This window comes from Egretta garzetta, unplaced genomic scaffold (assembly GCF_000687185.1).
Source record: "Egretta garzetta isolate BGI_Z169 unplaced genomic scaffold, ASM68718v1 scaffold34, whole genome shotgun sequence".
In the NCBI taxonomy this organism is placed as follows: domain Eukaryota; kingdom Metazoa; phylum Chordata; class Aves; order Pelecaniformes; family Ardeidae; genus Egretta; species Egretta garzetta.
Window position 1 is genome coordinate 4273951 of NW_009259586.1, and position 18954 is coordinate 4292904.

The 18954-nt window shown below is 43.9% G+C and overlaps 1 protein-coding gene across 1 annotated transcript in view; it reads right to left on the bottom strand.

Annotated features, from left to right (window-relative positions):
* Window positions 1–16867, bottom strand: part of TMEM94 (transmembrane protein 94) — a 45170-nt gene extending 28303 nt beyond the window's left edge. Inside the window, 8 exon segments of the mRNA XM_035893309.1 lie at window positions 244–330; window positions 644–746; window positions 1360–1511; window positions 2273–2469; window positions 3141–3277; window positions 3885–4012; window positions 4698–4817; window positions 16765–16867. Of these exon segments, the coding sequence (XP_035749202.1) occupies window positions 244–330; window positions 644–746; window positions 1360–1511; window positions 2273–2469; window positions 3141–3277; window positions 3885–4012; window positions 4698–4817; window positions 16765–16788 (948 nt within the window). The 5' untranslated portion in view covers window positions 16789–16867.
* Window positions 16868–18954: the final 2087 nt, after the last annotated feature.

Below are 18954 nucleotides of genomic sequence, written 5' to 3' on the forward strand. Positions count from 1 at the left end.
ATACCATATGTATATACACACACATGCACGGCAAATGAGAGAGAGGAAACAACGTAAAGGGCAGTCTAGGAGGAATGGCCAGGGCAGAGCTGTTGTCCTGCTCCACTGAGAGCTCCTGGATCCAGCATGCACAAGAGCATGCATAGGATGCTGTCATAGGATGAAGCAAGTCGCTGAGGGAGGGAATCAGTCTCAGTGGTGCTCTGGGGAGGAGGTGTAGTGGAGCTCAAACCTCTGCTTTACCTGTAGCTGAAGAAGAGTGTACTGCCAAGAAGCAATTCCAGGAGCTTTGAAAATGAAGCGCACAGCATTGGTGATCAGGAAGCCAGCCTGTAATTTAAAGAGAGATGACAGTGTCAGCTAATTACTAGTACTTGTAGGGAAGGAGTTTTCATTGCCTTGCAACATTCTCAGCCCTGGGAAAGTTTGGAAGATATAGTTGGTCTGCTGCTGCAGTTCCTCCCTCCACTCTGATGGCCAAATGGTTCAGCATCTTCGCTTCTTTCAACTACACTAGGTACGCACAGAGTCAGCAGCATGAGTTAGGGCCTGGCCACGATTTCCTGTTGATGGCTGCAAATTTTTCACTTCTATTGACAAAACATGGCTATACTCAACAACAAAAGCTTGAAATGAGACCTACCAGTACAATAGGGACAGCATATTTCAGCATCACTGACTGTACAGTGAATCTCTCATTATCCAGGGCTGTCACAGGACGTGACAAAGCCATTTCCAGACACCACCTAAAAAATGGAAAACAGCCTGAGATTTCAGCAACCAAGACCCTAACCCTGCACTTTCCTCAGATATAAACCTCCTAGTAGACCTGATCAGAACACTGCGTTCACCCTATGCTATGAGGGATGACCTTCAAAAGAGAAGCCAAGTTCTACAATAACAGTGTTGCACTGGTCATGGTAAATTTGCTGTGCTGTTGAGCAACAGCAGGTCTCCTCACCCGCTTAACAGGAAGGCTCCATCACCCCAGTGTGTACTGAAACTCCAACAGGACATTGAGATATCTATAACTCCAGTTGATCAAAGGATGTCATATCTCTGGTTACATCAAATGCATGCAATCTGTGACCTCCCTGCATTGTTCAAATTTAGTTGGAAAGTAATGAGCTGAACAGTAATCCTTAGCGTATATGTGGTTTTATATATTAGCCTAACTCACCAGTTAAGGAGGACAATTGAAGACGAACAGTAAAAGACTTAAAGCATTCCTAGGCAATATACAGAACAGCATATTTGAAAATTTCTGTTCTGGACTGGTAAGTCTCATTTTTGCCAACACAAGGCAGCAACAAGGACATAGACAAGCTGTGCAGGCATTGTGCACTGTATTTAACCTACCTGACGTTATCAATTATTGGGGTCTTCAAGACACGGAAGAGACGATACAGCTGAGGGTTCTGAGGTCCCTTCTTCACTTCTCCCCTTGGGGAGGGTGGAGGTGAGAAAGGTGGAAACAAATCTCCTGGCTCCAGAACTATGTGCTCATCATCCTAGAAAAAAAATCAGAGAGCCCAAAGGCTGTACAGTCAGAGCCTCAGTGGAAGGCTGCTGCAAGGGACTGGAGGTTTAATCCAGCAGGATGCCTCCCACTGAAAGTGACACAGTAAGTGTTTGTCACAGTTCCCTGTCTCAGCTCTCAAAAATTCATTACCTAAACTAGCTAAAATGAAACGCTTGTGTTCAAGCACATCTGGTTATTTCATGAAAATTGGCATTTGGAGTGAAAGTTATGATAAAAATCAACAAAGGTAAATTTCAAGCTTTAAACTTTTTCCTATCTATCTTCTTCAAGCAGCACAATCTTGTAATCAATTTGTTACTTTACTTCTACCCCAAGTATTTCATATTATCTTATTTTACAATAAATCAGTAGTAAGGAGAAGGTCAAAGCAGACAATCTTTATTTCTCCACCTAAAAACCAGGATAAAGTAGAGTGTTTGTATGTCATATCATCCTACTGAATAGTTTCACTCCATTTATATTTAGCAGCACATTACAATTCCCCCTTGACCTGGAAGAGATGGAAATATGGTGCTTTGGTATCACATTAGTGTCTCCTGTCCACTGGGTTTCAGAGTTTATAGAGAAGATGCAGTCTGTCTAACGAAGCTGAACAGCAATTTCAAACTATTTTCAAGGTCAGAAGAAATCAAACACTCCAATAATCTGTACATTGGGAATTAGAGTATTAGCAAGAAAATCCTGGGAAACACATTGTTACAGGCCAAGGAAATAAGACAGGGAAGTTACCTTAATCCCTCTCAGAGAAGCAAATGACTCCTGGCCTGGCCTCAGAGCAATGACATCTCCTTCTACTAACAAGCTCACAGGCAGGTTGACAAGATGACCATCCCTGTAGGCCCAATGAAGGGACCAGGATGGGGCATAAGGCATGTGAAGGTCAGGGTACATGGAGTCTGGCCATTTCACCTCTTTGCCAAGCGTGTCTGAAAGTACAAAGTGGGAAAGAATTAAGTGATAACAATTCTAGATGGGCCAGTCATACCTCAATTTACATCCTGTAGTGGCTATAGGTCCTCCACTGCTAAGCTCAGTCCATTCCCATGGTCTTTTATCATCTCTCTCTGTCTCCTTGATGGCTTTTCCCCTCTCCCTACCCAGTATTAACAACTAAACATAGTCATTTTATAACCTTAAATATGTACTTGTACAATAGAAAAGCTAAAGGCTGTCCTTAAAACTGCCGCACCAAAATGAACTGCCTCCTCAGGTTCAAAAGCCCGCATTGAGACGATGCTCACGCACAGCAATTTATTTCCTTCTGTTCTATGTTGTGGTACAACCCCACGTATTCTTCTCTCATCATCTGCTGCAAGGCAGATATTTTTGTAAGATACTGAGGATTCGAATTACTCCAAAGCACAGACATAACAGACGCCTACCTGATAACACACAGATTGGAAACACATGGCCACATGACAGCTCAAAATAACTATTCTACAGGACAGGCATGAGTAGGACACAATTCTCACAGCCTGTTTCCGTGTAACATAGGGGAAGGCTAGTAAACTCAATTAGTAATGTATGTGATGAGGTTTGAAGAAAAATCCAATGGGAGGAAAACGCAAATGCAAATGAGAGATGAATAAGACCTCACCATTTATCTTATCAATGATTGTCTGAAGTCTCCTCTCCACCTCTCTGCACTTCAGCCTCTCTTGATGCCCGATCATGAAGAGATCCAAGAGGAGAAGGAGGAAGAGTGCCAGTGCATTAACTATCTCAGCACCTTGGCTTTGCACAGCAAAACAGAAGAAAACAGAAAGCAGATGAGGTTTGAGTAAACGAGCAGAACACACTGCCAGCCACCCACAGAGATAAATGCACACCCACTTGGTTGTTTATTCCTACATCCCACAGACTTATGCCTAAAAAAGAAAAGCAGGTGAACTATGATCACACTTCTTTAGAATAATGCCACCAGAGAAGCCTGAAAGGGCCCATCTCAGTTAAAAAAAATACCCTTACAAATAAAGTCAAGGCATGCTATGGCACATGCAACTTCTATGCCATGGCACAGTAACTTCTCCGATGAACCACTAACTTCTCCAGTTTCAAAATCCTTCCTAACTGTGATAATGTCTTGGGATTTTTCAAGATTTAGGAACACTGTAGAAAAAAAATCTCAGTCTCTCCATAGGACACTCTATGGGTCTATTAAAAGTAGAGTTAAGTTGGCTGAACTCTTGCGAAAGGGACAGAATTACCAGTATAAGTATGCTAATGTCTAGATGTCTAGACAGAATGAGGGACAACACTGTTATATCAGCCATATACAGCGTCAAGATGATATAAAACTACCACCTTGCTTCGGTTAACCAGCATAGGATGTTTTGCTTACCTCCCCTGTGGCTGGCTCCCATAGCAGCACAGCAGCAACAGCACTGCCAGAAGCATCAGAGATGCACCAGGCCAGTGGAAACAGGAGCAACGGTTACCATGGTACAGAAAACTGCTCCTCCACACCTCCTACAAAAGGAAAGCAGCAGATAGCATTCATGAAATACAGAGCCAGACATTTGAAAAAGCAGAGTGAGAAAGGGTGAAGGCACCAGTTGACAGTTCAAGGTGAACACAACTTTGTAAAACCCCTGAAAATGATAAACATCATCCCAGAACAGTTATGTGAATGCTACAGCACTAACGCTTGCTCAGCTGGCAAGTCTGGGTGAACACGCTCTGCTTTACTCTTGCTTGGAAGAATGAAAAGGCTTCTGTTCTAGGCTGCCCCATTGTCACTAAGCAAGCAAGGAACGCTTTCAACATTTAAGTACTGTGCATAAACACTAGCACTTTGTATTCAACGCACATGCCAGACCAACGTGGTGGACAAGGGGAGAATGTTGAGCTTCACAGCTCTTTCTCTCCACCTGATATGGACCCCCTAGGCACACTGCCATTAGTGTCTCTTGAAGCCCTTAGATCCTTCACAGGTGAAGCTAAGCTCCTGTAGAGCTACAGCATCCAGGAGAGAAGTGCTGAAACATACCCTTAGGCAATTCCTTGCTTTGGTCCCAAGGAACTTAGCAATTCTACACCTGGACACTCTGCAGCAGCAGTCTAGGAGGAAATGCAGCCAACTTTTGTTTACTCTTCAGCTTTACTTTGAGAAGGGGAGACTGAATGACCAACCTTGTGCTGTTTGGTGCCTCACCTTCCATGAAGTCACTTTTTTCCGTTCTTTCTGATGCCCCTCCAGCAGTGCTGACAACTGGTCTCTCAGGATTGTGAGGGCTTTCTTTGTGGTAAGGCCCAAACTTGAGGTCATCTCATCCTGAGGTGCCAGAAAAACAAACTGTTTAGTGCTTTCCTATTTTCTTTTTAGGCTTTTTCCTGGTGGCTGGCTGAGCACCCTACCATGAATGCCCTGCACTCATCATCACCAATCTGATTCTCCCTCTTCCTGAAATCATCTTTCCTCCTGTGAACTTTAGACTGCTGGCTGGAATTAGAGCACCTAGATAATATCAGGTAAACAAACCGGTCCTGACTGTGCTGGATAAATACTTATCAAAGCACAATACCAAGTCATTTCTGCGAAACAAGATTCTAATCAGCAGAGGCTGGGGACAATACAAAAGGAGGCTACTCAGCTCAGAGGTTACGGCAGGCTTGAACTGGTATCAGCTTGCAGAGAAAACAGAACACAGTTGTGGCAGAATTTTAATGATACATGATGGATTTTTCTAACAGTAATAACAACTAAGTAGTAGAATATCTGCAATTCTGAAAAGATCTAATATCTGCTCATTACGAATTTTTGGTTACGAATCCTGACTCTGTGGCTACTTTGACACAGAAACCCCCAGATTTAAGTGCTGAATTGTGTGAACGTACAGGGCTATGGAAGCACACAGAGTCCAGACCACAGCTCCCTCACTCTTCAGCAAAGAGGCAGCAGCCTGAAAGGATGCAAACTAAGAGCATGCTATCTGATGCTGGTAACAAGAAAGTGGGGTAAATGCTTGCATTTCTGGGGCAAGAACACAAGCACTTACCTTCCTTTCAAATCATAGAGACTGCTGGGAGGTACTGAAAGTGAATCAAAATGGAAAAGCAGGCAGGTGGCCATGAGAGGGCTACTGCAGATATCATGGTACTGGTCCATAAAAGTTCTCATTTGCATTTCATGTTTTAATACAAACACCCTGAGGGTGTACAGTGCATAGGATATCCTGCACATTAGAAATGCTCAGGTGTATCATACTGTTTACAGAGTACAGAACTACTGAACACAAAGCAGGCAGGAAGCTTCCCCCTCTGGTCCCCGCCAGTGTGACACACAGCGCAGCAAATACAGCTCAGACAGGAGCTGCAGCTCTTCCTGCTATTGCAATCACAAGCTCTTCCCAGCCCTGCCAAATCCACCATGGTCACAAAATGCAGCAGCTCTGCTCTTCAGGAGCTGCATGCACCCAGCTCTGCAAGTGCAGCTCAGCTCTGATCTGCACTTTTCTTCCTGTTCCTTAACTAAGTGGTTTCATGATGAACATTTAACGGAAACTAATCTCGGAATTCAGACTCATTCGCATTGACAGTCCAATCCAAAACTGTAATGTAAGCATGAAGGAACAACAGATAGACAGTTTTTAAACTACCATCTACCACACACACATACTCCTCGCCTATCAGGGACAATTTGAAACAGCAAATTCTGGCCAGGCAGAGTCTAGCAATGCTGCTTTAGCTGCACTTTTAGAGAACTAAAAATAATCCTGCTGTAGTTTTCATTCTGTGTCAGTTTTAGGAATAGAGGAAGCAGTTCTGTGTTGTTCTTGGAAGCAGCCCAGGTAACATCAGCACAGGACTAAACATAGGAGTCTCCCAAAGACTCCCAGAGGAGAAGATGGCAGGCAGCGTAGCTGGCAACAGATATGCTACTGCACCACAGGAGTGCTGCAAACAGGAGTGCCTGTGAGCCACACGGAGCAAGTGACACAATAAGGCTTCTCCCTTGCTGGCTGTTTGGGTCATAGCAAAGCACCCACAAAAACACTCATCCTCTCCAGTACAGGGAAAGCACACAGATAAATAAAAGACACAGAATGAAAGGCAGCAATAGTAAGAGGGACTTTGGAAAGCAAAGTCTGCTTAGACACCAAGCTGGTTCTAACGGATACCTTAAGAGCTACAGAAGAAATGAGAGGAAGTCTGTGCTTCATGCCAATATCTGCCAACACACAGTGCCTGGAAGGAGAAACTGCCACATCACAGCAGGCAGAAAAAGGCAGCAAATCCAGAGGTAATCAAAAAGGTTCCTGAAATACTTGCACACCTGCTCCAGTCTTTACACAGGCGTTACTGTTTTGCTGTAGTGTCAGTCAAAGTAAGGGCAGCCACAAAGGAAGGTGGCTGCAGCAGGTGAGAAAGCACAAGTGCAGAGCGTGGCAGGGCTGGGGAGGAAGAACAGCAGGAAGGGCAGGGATTGTTAAACACCCATCCTGACACTTAAAACATGGAGTATTCGGCAAAGCAGGCAGAGCCAGCCTGGTAAACAAACACTGTAATAATGTGAGAGGCTGCCTGCGGTGACTCAGATAACCTACTGCCGGTAAGCATCAAGGGAAAGCGCTTGGAACCCAGCAATGAAAGGGACAGGCAAGAAGAGCCACCCCAAGCTCCTGGCAAGGGGCAGCTGTAGGTTTTTGCAACAAGAGCTGCCCTGCTAAGTCATCAACTGCTAATGAGGCATTTTTCAAATGCCCTGAAGTAAACCTTTCTATATGGCAAACCTAGGTGCTCTTAAGCTGTCCCAGAGGGATCTTTCCAGCCTTTCATCAGCTGCAAGTGCTCTTCCTGCCACAGAACAGGAGATGAGCACCCCAGGGTGAAGAAGCCATTCACCAGAGGTGTCAGTTCATTAATAATAACTTCAACATTCGCATCTTTGCTTTGGAAAGTTGCTTTCAAAGCGTAATCCACTAATTTTCAGGTCAGAACAAAACCAGTGAGACACCTTCCCACACAGCTGCCTTAGCACAGGGCTTCCTCTGAAGAACAAAACAAACAGAAAAAAAAAGAAAAAACAGATGGTAAATTCCGGGTTACAGTGAAAGCAAACCCCTGATGGGTATCAGGAGGCATTTTAAAAGGCTGTACTTTCCTTTTGCCCATGCCTAAAGGGAAAATGTCCTGAGGAGAAAATGAGCAGTTGCTTCCGCCTTTGCCTGAGAGGCTGGAGAGCACACAAGCCTGTAAGTGCACTTACGGCTCCTCCGGAGCTGACCCCAGCCCCAGCTATCACAGCCTTCGTCCAAGAGGAGTGACTGAAGCCAGGTAAACACAGGATGATTGCAACCTTCTGCCTTGCAGGCGATAATGTGTCTCTCAGAGCTGTAATCTGCAGGATGGCTGTTAAGGAAACAGCACACAGTGCAGGAGATTTTTTTGTACAGGCAATTTCATTTTCTAGAGGGAATGAATGCACTGAGGTGTGGACTGGACAGGACAATGAAAAGATGTGCAAATGGGCTCCCCTCTTCTCTACTTTCAGTAAATATCCTAAATGTTAAATTACTGCTTAGCTTGCCTGGAAACATCAGGGAAAGGGAACTTGAGCTAGATCTAGCAAATGCCCAGGTTTAGAAGCTGGTTTTGCTCTTCAGGAAGGAGACAAGAAGCAGCTCAGAGCTAGGAGACAGGCAGCCACAGTATCAGTAGACTTTTCTTCGGCTTCTCCTCTCAGTTGGCCCTCCACAGTTTGACAGTGGGAAATTAATTGGCAAATACCCAGTGATCCAGGAGCTTGCTTAAATCTGTAGCCTTGCCTGGCTCACAGCAAAAAGGTTTCCTTTACCTTCCTCATGGGTTGCAGGAATGTTTTCAGATTGATAGGTAGGAAAACTCCTGAGCATCACCACCTAGTCATGTCTACTTCCTGCAGCCCACCTTCATCGTTACACAAAATCACCACTGGTTCCTGATCTGTCCTCCTGAAGTTCCCATCCTGTTCTTCTACACATAGAACCATTCAAGAAGATCTTAAAAGTTTATCAGCTATTCTCACACTCTCTGCCACCTGAGGAAAGACAGAGGTTTTGCTCCTTCCTTTGAGAGGAACAAACAAGCAGAGGTCATAATGTATACATGTAAGAAATGGACATAAAATATTAGTATAATTACATACTCTTATATTTGCATACAGCCATTACACATCCATATCAGCATATTTATTTGTTGTACCAGTATATGTTGATATAACATGTGGTGGTGTATCATATGTGCCAAACATTTTTTAAACAATACTGGGCCACAAATATATTCTTTGCTTTACAGAATTCACCCTTCCAACTGCTTCTGTAGACATGTAAGTTGATTCAACTGAGCAAAGTGGGTTGAATCACCCTCCGTCCTCTGTGGATTCAGTCTCTTGCAGAATAAGGGCTTCTCACCAAGACTGCTGTACACTCGTATGTAACTTCCTTTACAAGGACTGTTTAAACAAATAAAGGAATAGAAAACAGAAGATTTGCTAGAAGCTTCAATTTTCATAGACTGCAGTTTCACCCTTCTAATTCAGAGTGGTATGGAAAACCCCTACGAGGCAGCTGCCAGATTGTTTCCCTCTTTTCAGGCTGCACACACTAGGCCCCTTTTTTAACACTTCTACTCAATTGCTTTTCAGATTTAAACAGTTGGAAGCGGGAAATTGGGCAGCAGAATGTTATTCCTTTTTCTGAGAGCTATCTTGCATTCCTTGGCAGAAACAAGAAGGCAGTTTTTAATTTAACAATGACATTTTGCAGGCTATTAATCTGTTTCAGGGATTACACCTCCTGAAATGTAAGCATTATTCACAGTTTCAGAACCTCATAAAAAGGAGTAACTCCACAAAATATATTTGCATTTAGTACTGTAAGTCAAATTGTTGCTTAGGATAAGGCACAATATGAGCCATAGTGGTGGGGTTTGGGTCTCATCAGAGAGCATGGCAGACATCATACACACAACAGCATGCAATTTCTTGAGGCAACATTTCTAGTAGCAGGCTAGTGGTAGAGAGGGATTTATTCTTGTTCTAAAGCAAATCATACATCAGTATGCTACAGCTCTGTCCAACTGCAGCTGCTGAATTAGTGCTCAGGCTACCTAAAATGGCATATCCATGCTACAGAATGACACAGATGTAGCCAGCAAAACCAATGCAAAGGCCACTCTGGGAAAAAGTTTCCCTTTACTACCTACATCTTTGGTCCTGATTATGCTTTTTGTCTTTCTTAGTGCTCACCTAGTTACTTTTCAGAAGACGTCTGATCGCTGACTCCTAGCAAGAGTGCTCCTCTAGTAATCCAGGCTACATGAAGCCTCCACCCTGACACATTCCTACTCCACATGATGATCTTTTGATTAAGACTCTGGACTAACCATTGGGACAGCTGGATTCTGTTCTTCCTTCTGCCACAGATTTGCATGGCAGTGTGAAAATCGGATGCTCCTCTGTGCCTTAGTTTCTCATCTCTATAATGGGACTACCAACTCCCTACAAACTGTAGGCCTTGTGAAGATTGTAATATTCACCAACTAACCTTGAACACTACTAGAAAGCACAGAAAAAAGAAATACGTATTGATACCTGCATGATTCAGGCAGCTCCATCAAGCCAATCATGGCCCTGTGGGAACCACTGCCTTTAAAACTGGACATAACAGGAAAGGTACCAGAAGGCACAACGAACGCAGCTATTAAATTTCGCTTAAACGCCACCTGACATGAGCTTGGCAGCCACAGCTCAGCTGTTGGTGGTCTCAAATCAAATGAAACAAGCAAAGTCTTCAGCACAGCAGTGCCCAAATTAATGGACAGAGCAATAGTCAACAACTGCCTCCTTCCTCCATCTGCAGCAACAGTACGAAACGCAGCCCAGACCTCCCCCTGCCCCTGGACAAAAGAGCCCCCACAGTTTGGTAACGGGGTGCCTGCGGGGGCTCCAGTGTGGACGCTGGCTTTGAGGCTCCCCGCAGCTCATCGCTAACAGGGCCTGCAGACTTACACTGCACAGAGACACAGCTGCACAGATTTCTGAGAGATCTCGTCAAAGCAACACTAATCAGCCGTCTGAATCACCACTGCATTTTGGTGTGAACAGAGTCCATTTTAATCCAGACAATGACATTCACATTTTATGCCCTCCGTAAAGCACAGAGTAAGATGCCAGCAGGCACGATCAACCTTTCCACACGGGTAATGCAAAGCCCAGTGCTTTGCTTCTCCTTCAGCCAGTAGCAGCTCAATGGCAGAGAAAGAGGCGACTGCTCCCCAGATAACAGCCCAGTTTTGAATTGTACATTCCCCAGCCTGTCTCTTCGGTCCTGTTTGCAGCAGCAAATCCCCAACCATAGTTACCTGCCCCACCAGGCTGCTGGCAGGATGAGGCAGTGTTTATGCGGTGCTTTGAAGCTTACCTGTACTATGCAATTATCAAGCTTTAATTACTGTAATCTATCCAGTTACAGTTATTCTTCTAAGTTCAGAGAGCAGTTAGGGGTCCATATTTATTCTGGCTTCAACACATGCATACTGCTTTATGCCAATGCAGAGCTTACTCCACAGGATGCTAATCCCCTCCCAGAGGCCAGCAATGCTCAGAAATCCACAGAACTTCAGCACATCTTTCATTCCCCCCATTAGTTTCCTTCCCATCCCCTCTTCTTTATCTGAAGACTTTGGGGACTAAAACTATGATACAGCCCAGCAGGTGCACTGCAAGACATTTAAAAAGGATAAGGAGGTTCAACAGCTACAGATCAAAGAACACAGAAGAAAAAGACAAATTTAAGTCATGAGGCAGAGGGGCAGCAAAGCAGGAGTCAGTAGCTAAAATCATGTTTGGCCCCTCCTGTTGGTTCTAGGGTTAAATCTGCAGTTTAAAACAGCTTCTTTCCCCATCACCTCCAACACCAAGACATTCCCTAGCTAAAATCATGATTCATTGCTTCATGTCCTGCCATAACCTCTTTCCCCAAAACCTCAAAGCTCTTCATGCACCATCACATCAGGCAGGATGCAGGTTGAGGAGGGAGAGAGGGAAAGCCATTTTGAATTTAAATGCTAAGGGAGAGAAACTTACTTTGCGGCATTTGCCTTGGTGGGGGATCCAGAGATCAGCCTGCTTGAAGAGCATCTGGGCTAAATTCCTGTACCACTTCCCCAGCAACTTGCACTGCTGCTGCCCTCCAAAAACGAGAGCGCAAAGAAGGAGAGAGAGCAAGACTGTGCAGAGCCCAGCGCTGCAGAGAATGAGACAGAAGCAGCAGAGTGAAGCACCAGTCTGCTGATTAATTCAGTCTGTTTCCAGTCACACTGCAGTTCCAGCAAGGAGGCGGTGGATGGGGGTGGGGGATGAAGGATAGAAAAGGGGGGGAAAAAAAAGGCAGAGAGAGAAGAAAGTTTGCCCAGGATAGCACCAGATGTCTGTAAGAATGGACCATTCATCAGATGGAGTTGACACAGCCAGAATCCCTGGGACCCTGCCTGTAGAGATGCATATGCATGCACAGCGAGGGCTGATGCTGACAGACAGGGTTCTGTGGAAAAGCAGATGGCAAATTAGACGGGACAAAGTGCTATAAAATATACTAGAGGGGAAGAAACACCTGAGCAGAAAAGGAAAAAGACTAGACTGAGACAGAGAGACCCAGGAATAGTGACTCCCCTGCATAAATCTAGGAGAGTCTTCCAGATGACTCCACAGCTTTGGATTCAAGCTCAATTTAAAATTATAAGCATTTGCTATTTAAACAAGTTGAGATGGTTACAGATCCAGTCTGAAGTGTTCCCTCCCTCTTCTCTTGTTGATAAAGTAGCAAAAGCCCCTCTCAGCATCCTGAGCATATTCATACAACATGAGCCACACAATCTAAGCCAAAAGATGCACATGAATTCATAGCCATGCACCATGCCTGGGGCTCCTCGTTTACTGAGACCTGGGCAGTGGCACAGAGAGGGCAAAGGATTAGTGTAGACAGGGAAGAGCTGGGTAGAACAACAGGTAATGGGATAAAAAGGACTTTGGAAGTGAAGAAGGAATGAGCCTTCTCTCTCATCATCTTTTACAGGAATGCTTCCTTCGTATTGTTGGAGGGAAGCACCTTTATAAGTGGGTTTTTACATAGCTTCTACTTCAGTGCTATCCTAATTCTGTTTGGGACTTCCCAGTTCTGCAAAGCAATCACTAAACCAATTACTTTCATTCTGCACAGAAAGGGGTAAAGAACTAGCACAGCCAAAAACCACATCAATAGCTTGCCAAGGATTATAGCCAGTCAGTATACAGGCACTGGAAAGGCTTCCAGTCTCAGCGTATCATGTGCCTTTGAAGACCATGTACAGGTGTCAGGATTCTCCTGTCCTCCCTGGCCAAACTCTTCACTTCATTTCCTCTCCTGAGATTCAGACGCCTAAGCAGGCACAGCACATATTCTGTGTTTAAAGCCAGAAGTGCAGAGATTAAGAGGTCACAGTATTTACAGTAAACCCAACTCAGGCTAGATCTAAGACAACTCCTGAAAAAACTAGTTATCACCTCTGTGTCAGCACTGAGTTACACATCGGTATGTAATCTCACAAAGCTCTTAAAGCCAAAGTTGAAGGGAAGCAGACACATTTAATGTCACATCAGGAGAAAGCAGGGGAGAAAGAGGCAAGACATCCTTCATCCTTCTGTAGGGCATTTTGTTACCTAGACAACAATTTTAAACTGCAGAGAGGAACAAAATGTCCTAATGGCACAATTTTTCCTCCCTTCCTCTTCTCCTGCTATGAAACTACTCACCTACTCACTTCAACGCAAAGAAAAAAGGAGAAAAAAGAGAGGCTCAACAACAACAACATGGGATTAGAATGGTCAAACCTTCACACAACATACATGTATCAGACCCTTCCTATCTTAGTGCTTGCTGAGCTGTTTCCCATGGCTCTGCACTTTCTGGAGACTTGAATGAATGTGAATAAAACAACTTGCTGGTGACAATGCAATACCAGGAATAATCCTTGTGCGGTTAGGAGGTGCCAACACAACTTCCTTCCAGCTCTGAAACTCCAGCTTTGGTCATGAACACAAATGGAAATGGATGAAATTGCTGCTTCTCGTTTACCCCACTGTTGAGAGACCTTGCTCTAAAGTGTTTTGTGTAGGGCAGTAATATGTACTATGTAGCTTCCTTCTGATATCAGCTGGCATCATACATTCCATTTGGACATGCATTTGAGCAGAAGCTGTAAACTTGAGATCTGAAGATAAAACTGTGGGTTGAAATAAAAGGCTGAGTATAAAGGCAGGGACTGAGACCCATACAAAAACTGTAGCATAGATGAGAGACATCTGTGGAAAAAGGATCAGTTTGTGAAAAAGCCCATGGAAGAAGAGCCGAGGTTTTAGAGAACAGCAGGGAATAAAAACAGAGATACAGTTACTGGCAAGATGAGAAGAGGCAAAGGAGTTGGACTACTTTTCAGTCCAAAGGTAGGACTGCAGCTCTTGTTAGGCATCCTGGAACAAGATAGCTCACGACCAACAGTGCCGTAGCTGGAGCAATGTGGAGTACAGCACAGGCTCCCTGAACACATTTCCGGGCTCTGGCCAGGAAGCACGATGCTGTATCCAGGCTGCAGCAATTACACTGGGATAATACAGCTCAGTTGTTATTGGTAACTCTGGTTTGGATGATGTCAATAATTTTTAATAGATGGTGTTGCTGCAAATACAGCCTACGTTGAAAGTAACTCAAACTCAGGAGCCTAACACTGTCCTGTTGCAATCAATGCTGCTGTCTGTCTTGGTATATGCTGAGTGGATCTTGGAGCAGAGATTCTGGCACCTTTCACAAGTATTAAATTAACTTCAGAAATAAATAGAAAATTAAAAAGTCAGGAGAAGAGGGGAAAGAACAAGATATCAGCACAACTAATTTAAGAAGGCTTTGGCACTGCTCCTAAAATACTCTCTGCCTTTCTCTGCAGTGCCTGGCTTCTGGCAAAAATCAGAGGGCAGACTATGTTACACCTGACAAACTCTGATCCTCTGACATTTCTGCAGCAGTGCTCTGAGCACATCTTCTGTACCAGGAGTGCTAACTCTTCACCACACACTTACATTAGAGCAAAGACATTGCTTTCAGTGAGATTTGGGACTGACGTTTTCACTTGGGTTCATTTTATTTTTAGCATTTTAAAGTAAACCTAGCACATCAAATTTACTACTGAGGTTACATAGCAGGTTAATTTGTTCCCTTATCAGCATATACCTGTCCAAGTTCTTTACTTTGGAAAGGAAGATGGATTCCACCTTAAAGGGAATGAAACAAGGATCTGCAGTGTTAAAAAAAAAAAACAAAACAGAAGCAAATTCCTTAACACCAAATAACACAAATAACATATTGCTAACAGGAATAAAACCATGGTCTGTCCTCAGAATCCAAAGTTAAGTTGTAAAATGCAGCTGTATGTATCAATGGGTTTTTTAATTCCTATTGAAAAGAGTGTGATGATCTCTTGCTTTCACATTTAATCTCCATTCAGAAAGGAGGGAGAAAAAACTTCACTGAGTCAGGAGAGGAGACTAGGACTTCAGAACACCATGACTCCCCCTGTAATCTCCTTGTGCAGGATACTTTCCAAATAGGCCTTTTAAAGGTCTATTACAATACTGTCCACACTGCTGCCTGTCCAGCAATTTGATACACTCTTCCTGCATTGTACAGTGATGAATGTCATGAGAAAGAGAGATATGAACCAAAGATAGTGACCTACAGTGAAAGCATCCCTGCTGTGCTCTGCCGTAGCTGCAGCAATGCCAGTGTTGGTGCTTTCAGATCCTACACAGAACACTCCCCTGTACAGAATGGTAATTGCGTCATCTCTTAAAATGATCAACACCAGATTAGCCCATGATGTCATTAACAAGAAAATAAATAGATAATTATCCTCATTGGAATGTTACCTCCATCGTAATACAACAATCTGATATAAAACAACATAGTTCAGACACGTCCTCCAAGCATACCAGCAGTGAGAGGTTCAGGCATGAGTAAATCCAGGCCTTCCTGGTCTGGCACACTACAGAACCAAAAACCTAGCAAATAAGAAGTCTAGTAGGCAAGTGCAAGAGCTGATGTGAAAAACTGCATACCTTTTAAGTCACTTACACTGCTGCAGTAATCTTTTAGAGCAAGTCTGAGTCTAGGTGATTAACGGGTACTTTGCACTAATGAACAAAACCACTTCTTGATGCTGGAAGCACTGTAAACAAACCAGCAAGAAAGGGATACATGCAGAATATCAGAGAGAGCAAGCATGATCTGGCAGACAAAGCTTACAGCGTGGTGGAGAGAGGGACACCAAAAAGGAAAGCCAAGAATGTTCTCTTACCAGAGTGAGCTGAGAGCTTGGCATGTATAATGTTCTCCACTGGTCTCAAAGTACCTGTCCCATTTCTTATTGGGATCCAAAATTAGGACCAGTTTACTTTTTTGAGTGAGAAGTACTTTTAATACTCAGGTGTCTGCTGAAACACAACTAAAATATAAGTGGCCACTCACTGAAGTGATCAAAATCACTTTACTTTTGGGAAATAGTGACATGTGCCAAGTTTACAGTCTCCTGTCAGCCACAGCGGATATATCTTTTTAGCTTCTGTAGCAGCTATTCATAAAGATATCTCTCTCTTCTTTTTCCTTTGAAACTTAAAGCATGGCAAGATAGCAATAGGTAGATTGCCCCTCCATACAATATCTAGACTTATCTGGCACTTTCTAAACCAGATCTAGAAATACTATCCTGCAGCACTTCCTAGAAAGACACACAATTGCCCAAGAAATACATACACTTATAATCAGTAAAACTAGACTCAGATGATTTTATCCCCTTAGTTTATTTAAAAAATCTTCTCAGTGAATTCAGCCCCTCAAGTAAAGCCAAGCTATGTGTCCAGGGGGCTGAAGCCCTACCTTCAAGCTCAATAAAAACAAAGCATATGTGTCAATATATACTTCACCTATGTTGTTCCACCATGGTGCCTCAGTCCCAGCCTGCAAAGGATTTACTTACTGATACAAGCAAGTACATGCCCAGGCATGTGAAGATGACAGAACTCCCACCTTTGATAATAGCCATGGATTATACCATCACATAATAACATCAAGTGGTGAATCTTGTCCCAAAATAATCAAAGACAATTAAAAGGATTCAACATGTAAGTTGGGCATGACCTTTATCACAAAACCTACCTGACACTTCTCCTTGAGGTCCATGGCTATGCAGTTCTGTAAGCATGTCCAGCAAAAGGGGATTGCTCCTCAGGGGAGAATGTCTTCTAGGAAGAGATGAGCTTGGCTACACTTAACACATCACCATCTGTGGAAAAAAGATGGACAAGAAAGTGATGGAATTCACAAAACTCAAATGGCAGGATTGGTCTTTAAAAGGAGTACTGGGGAGCCAAAAGTGCTTCTAACAGTGCAGCAACACTCCTCTTACTCAGAACTAATTCCATTAGCTTAACTGTCCCCCCAAAACTGGCAGCAGTAGATGAATTAAGTTCCCTGCAGCTCATAGTAAGAATATTATTGCAGCCCTGACACACTTTTGGGCAAGCCTCCAAAAAAAGCTGACAAGGCGCTGGATTCCACCAGGTGTTGGAACATGCTGTCACCCATGGCTATTTGCCTTGCTATTCTTATCTACCAGGAGCTTTGTCCAGCTAATCTCTAATGGAGCTTGTAGTAATGATTCTTCCATTTGCTGAACAACACATCCAATCTTTGACAAGGGCTGAGCATGTGTCTGACCACCATTAAGCAGGCCAGAAGTCACAAAAACAATTCCAGATTACCAGGGAACTAGGCGTTTGGGGTTTTTTTCTTTTTAGCAAAACTGAGACTCTAGCAGAATTGAGGTAGGAAGCAGCTCTGGAACTCACATCCTTCCCCTAGCTCACCTACCCCTTGATCTCCCATAGCACGTATTTGTTCTTCCACATATGCAAAACATCTTTTCTGGTCAAAACAAAGGATCTGTGTACACTGCTTCAGAGGATTCTCTTATACATAAACACAACAAGGTATTATAAGATTGTGCTATGGTTGGTCTTGGGAAAGTCTTTTTGTTGGTTAGTTAACCCTTGGTTCTATTTTTTACTATCACACACAAACTCAGTGCTTGGACATATGCTTCTTGGAAATCCAAATACAAATAAACAAAGAAGCAGCTAGATGTGTGAATCAATCCAAACCATCCACACATTTCCTAGATGGGTTTTGCCAGCTGGGATTTACTACCCTGGTCTATCCCATACTGCCTTCTTCAAAGAAGGATTCTAGAGATCCCATCCTTGCGGCAGTCACCTACAGCACTACTCTCCACAATGCTACATCATTTCAAGGAAAAAAAAAGGCATCCAAAGCTTACTCAGAAAGCCACTGCTGCCCCACACTGAAGAGTTAGATGTCAGTATTTCCTCTCAGCAGGCAAGTCCAGCACCTGCATTCCAGGAAGCAGTAAGCATTCAGTATTCAGACTGCTGGTTATCAAAGAACTGCTTGCCGTACAGCAACCAGCACCTGCAAGTGCCATTTTTTGGCTGCCGGCTGGCTGGCATGAGCCACAAGTCTGGACTCTGCCCTACTTCTCTCTTACATGACCCCTGTCCATGTGCACACACCAAGGGAATGAAGCTATTTTCAGTCACTTCGTATCCCTGCCAGGCCAATTAGCAATTGCAAAGAGAGGATCAGACAAAGTTACTGGAGCGAAGCTGACAGAGGGATGGGAGTGGGAAGGAGGAAAACATAATTTTGTATGCTTGCACACAGCATCTTAGAGCCTCAGTATGATGCCTTGAACTTGAGAGTGACTTCAATTTAAGGGAAGGCAAGAGGAGACATTTGTAAGGCAGAAATGGTCACTAACAATAAAAGAGCTAAGAAATCCATGATTATTCTTTTTACTCCCCTCCGACAGAAGATTTATTAGTCGATCTACTGAAGGATTTATGCACCGTGATCTCACTCATTCAGTCAAGCACCTGAATTTCTCTCTGGACCTGGACTTCAAAAGCATAATTATCCATGACACAGCTGGGTAACTGGGAAGCCGAAGTCACAAAAGCAGAACAAGAAAAAACATCCTGGACTGTTTGTGCTAATCCCATGGAGCCTGCACTATTAGCAGCAGTGTGTGGCTCTGGCTGGAGGGCAGGGGCCGTGCAGGGAGGCAGCTGGGCAGGAGGCAGGATTTGCTGCACTGCCCTGAGTGACATTCTGTTTTAAGCAGCAAACTGAAATGTGATGCTGAACGCAAAACACGCCATTCCTTAAAGTTCAAGGCACATCATCCACATGCTGAGGAACACCACCCCAAAGTCCTTCAGTGCTAGGAAGCAGGATGCACAACAAGGCTGTTACAAAGATAAAACATTA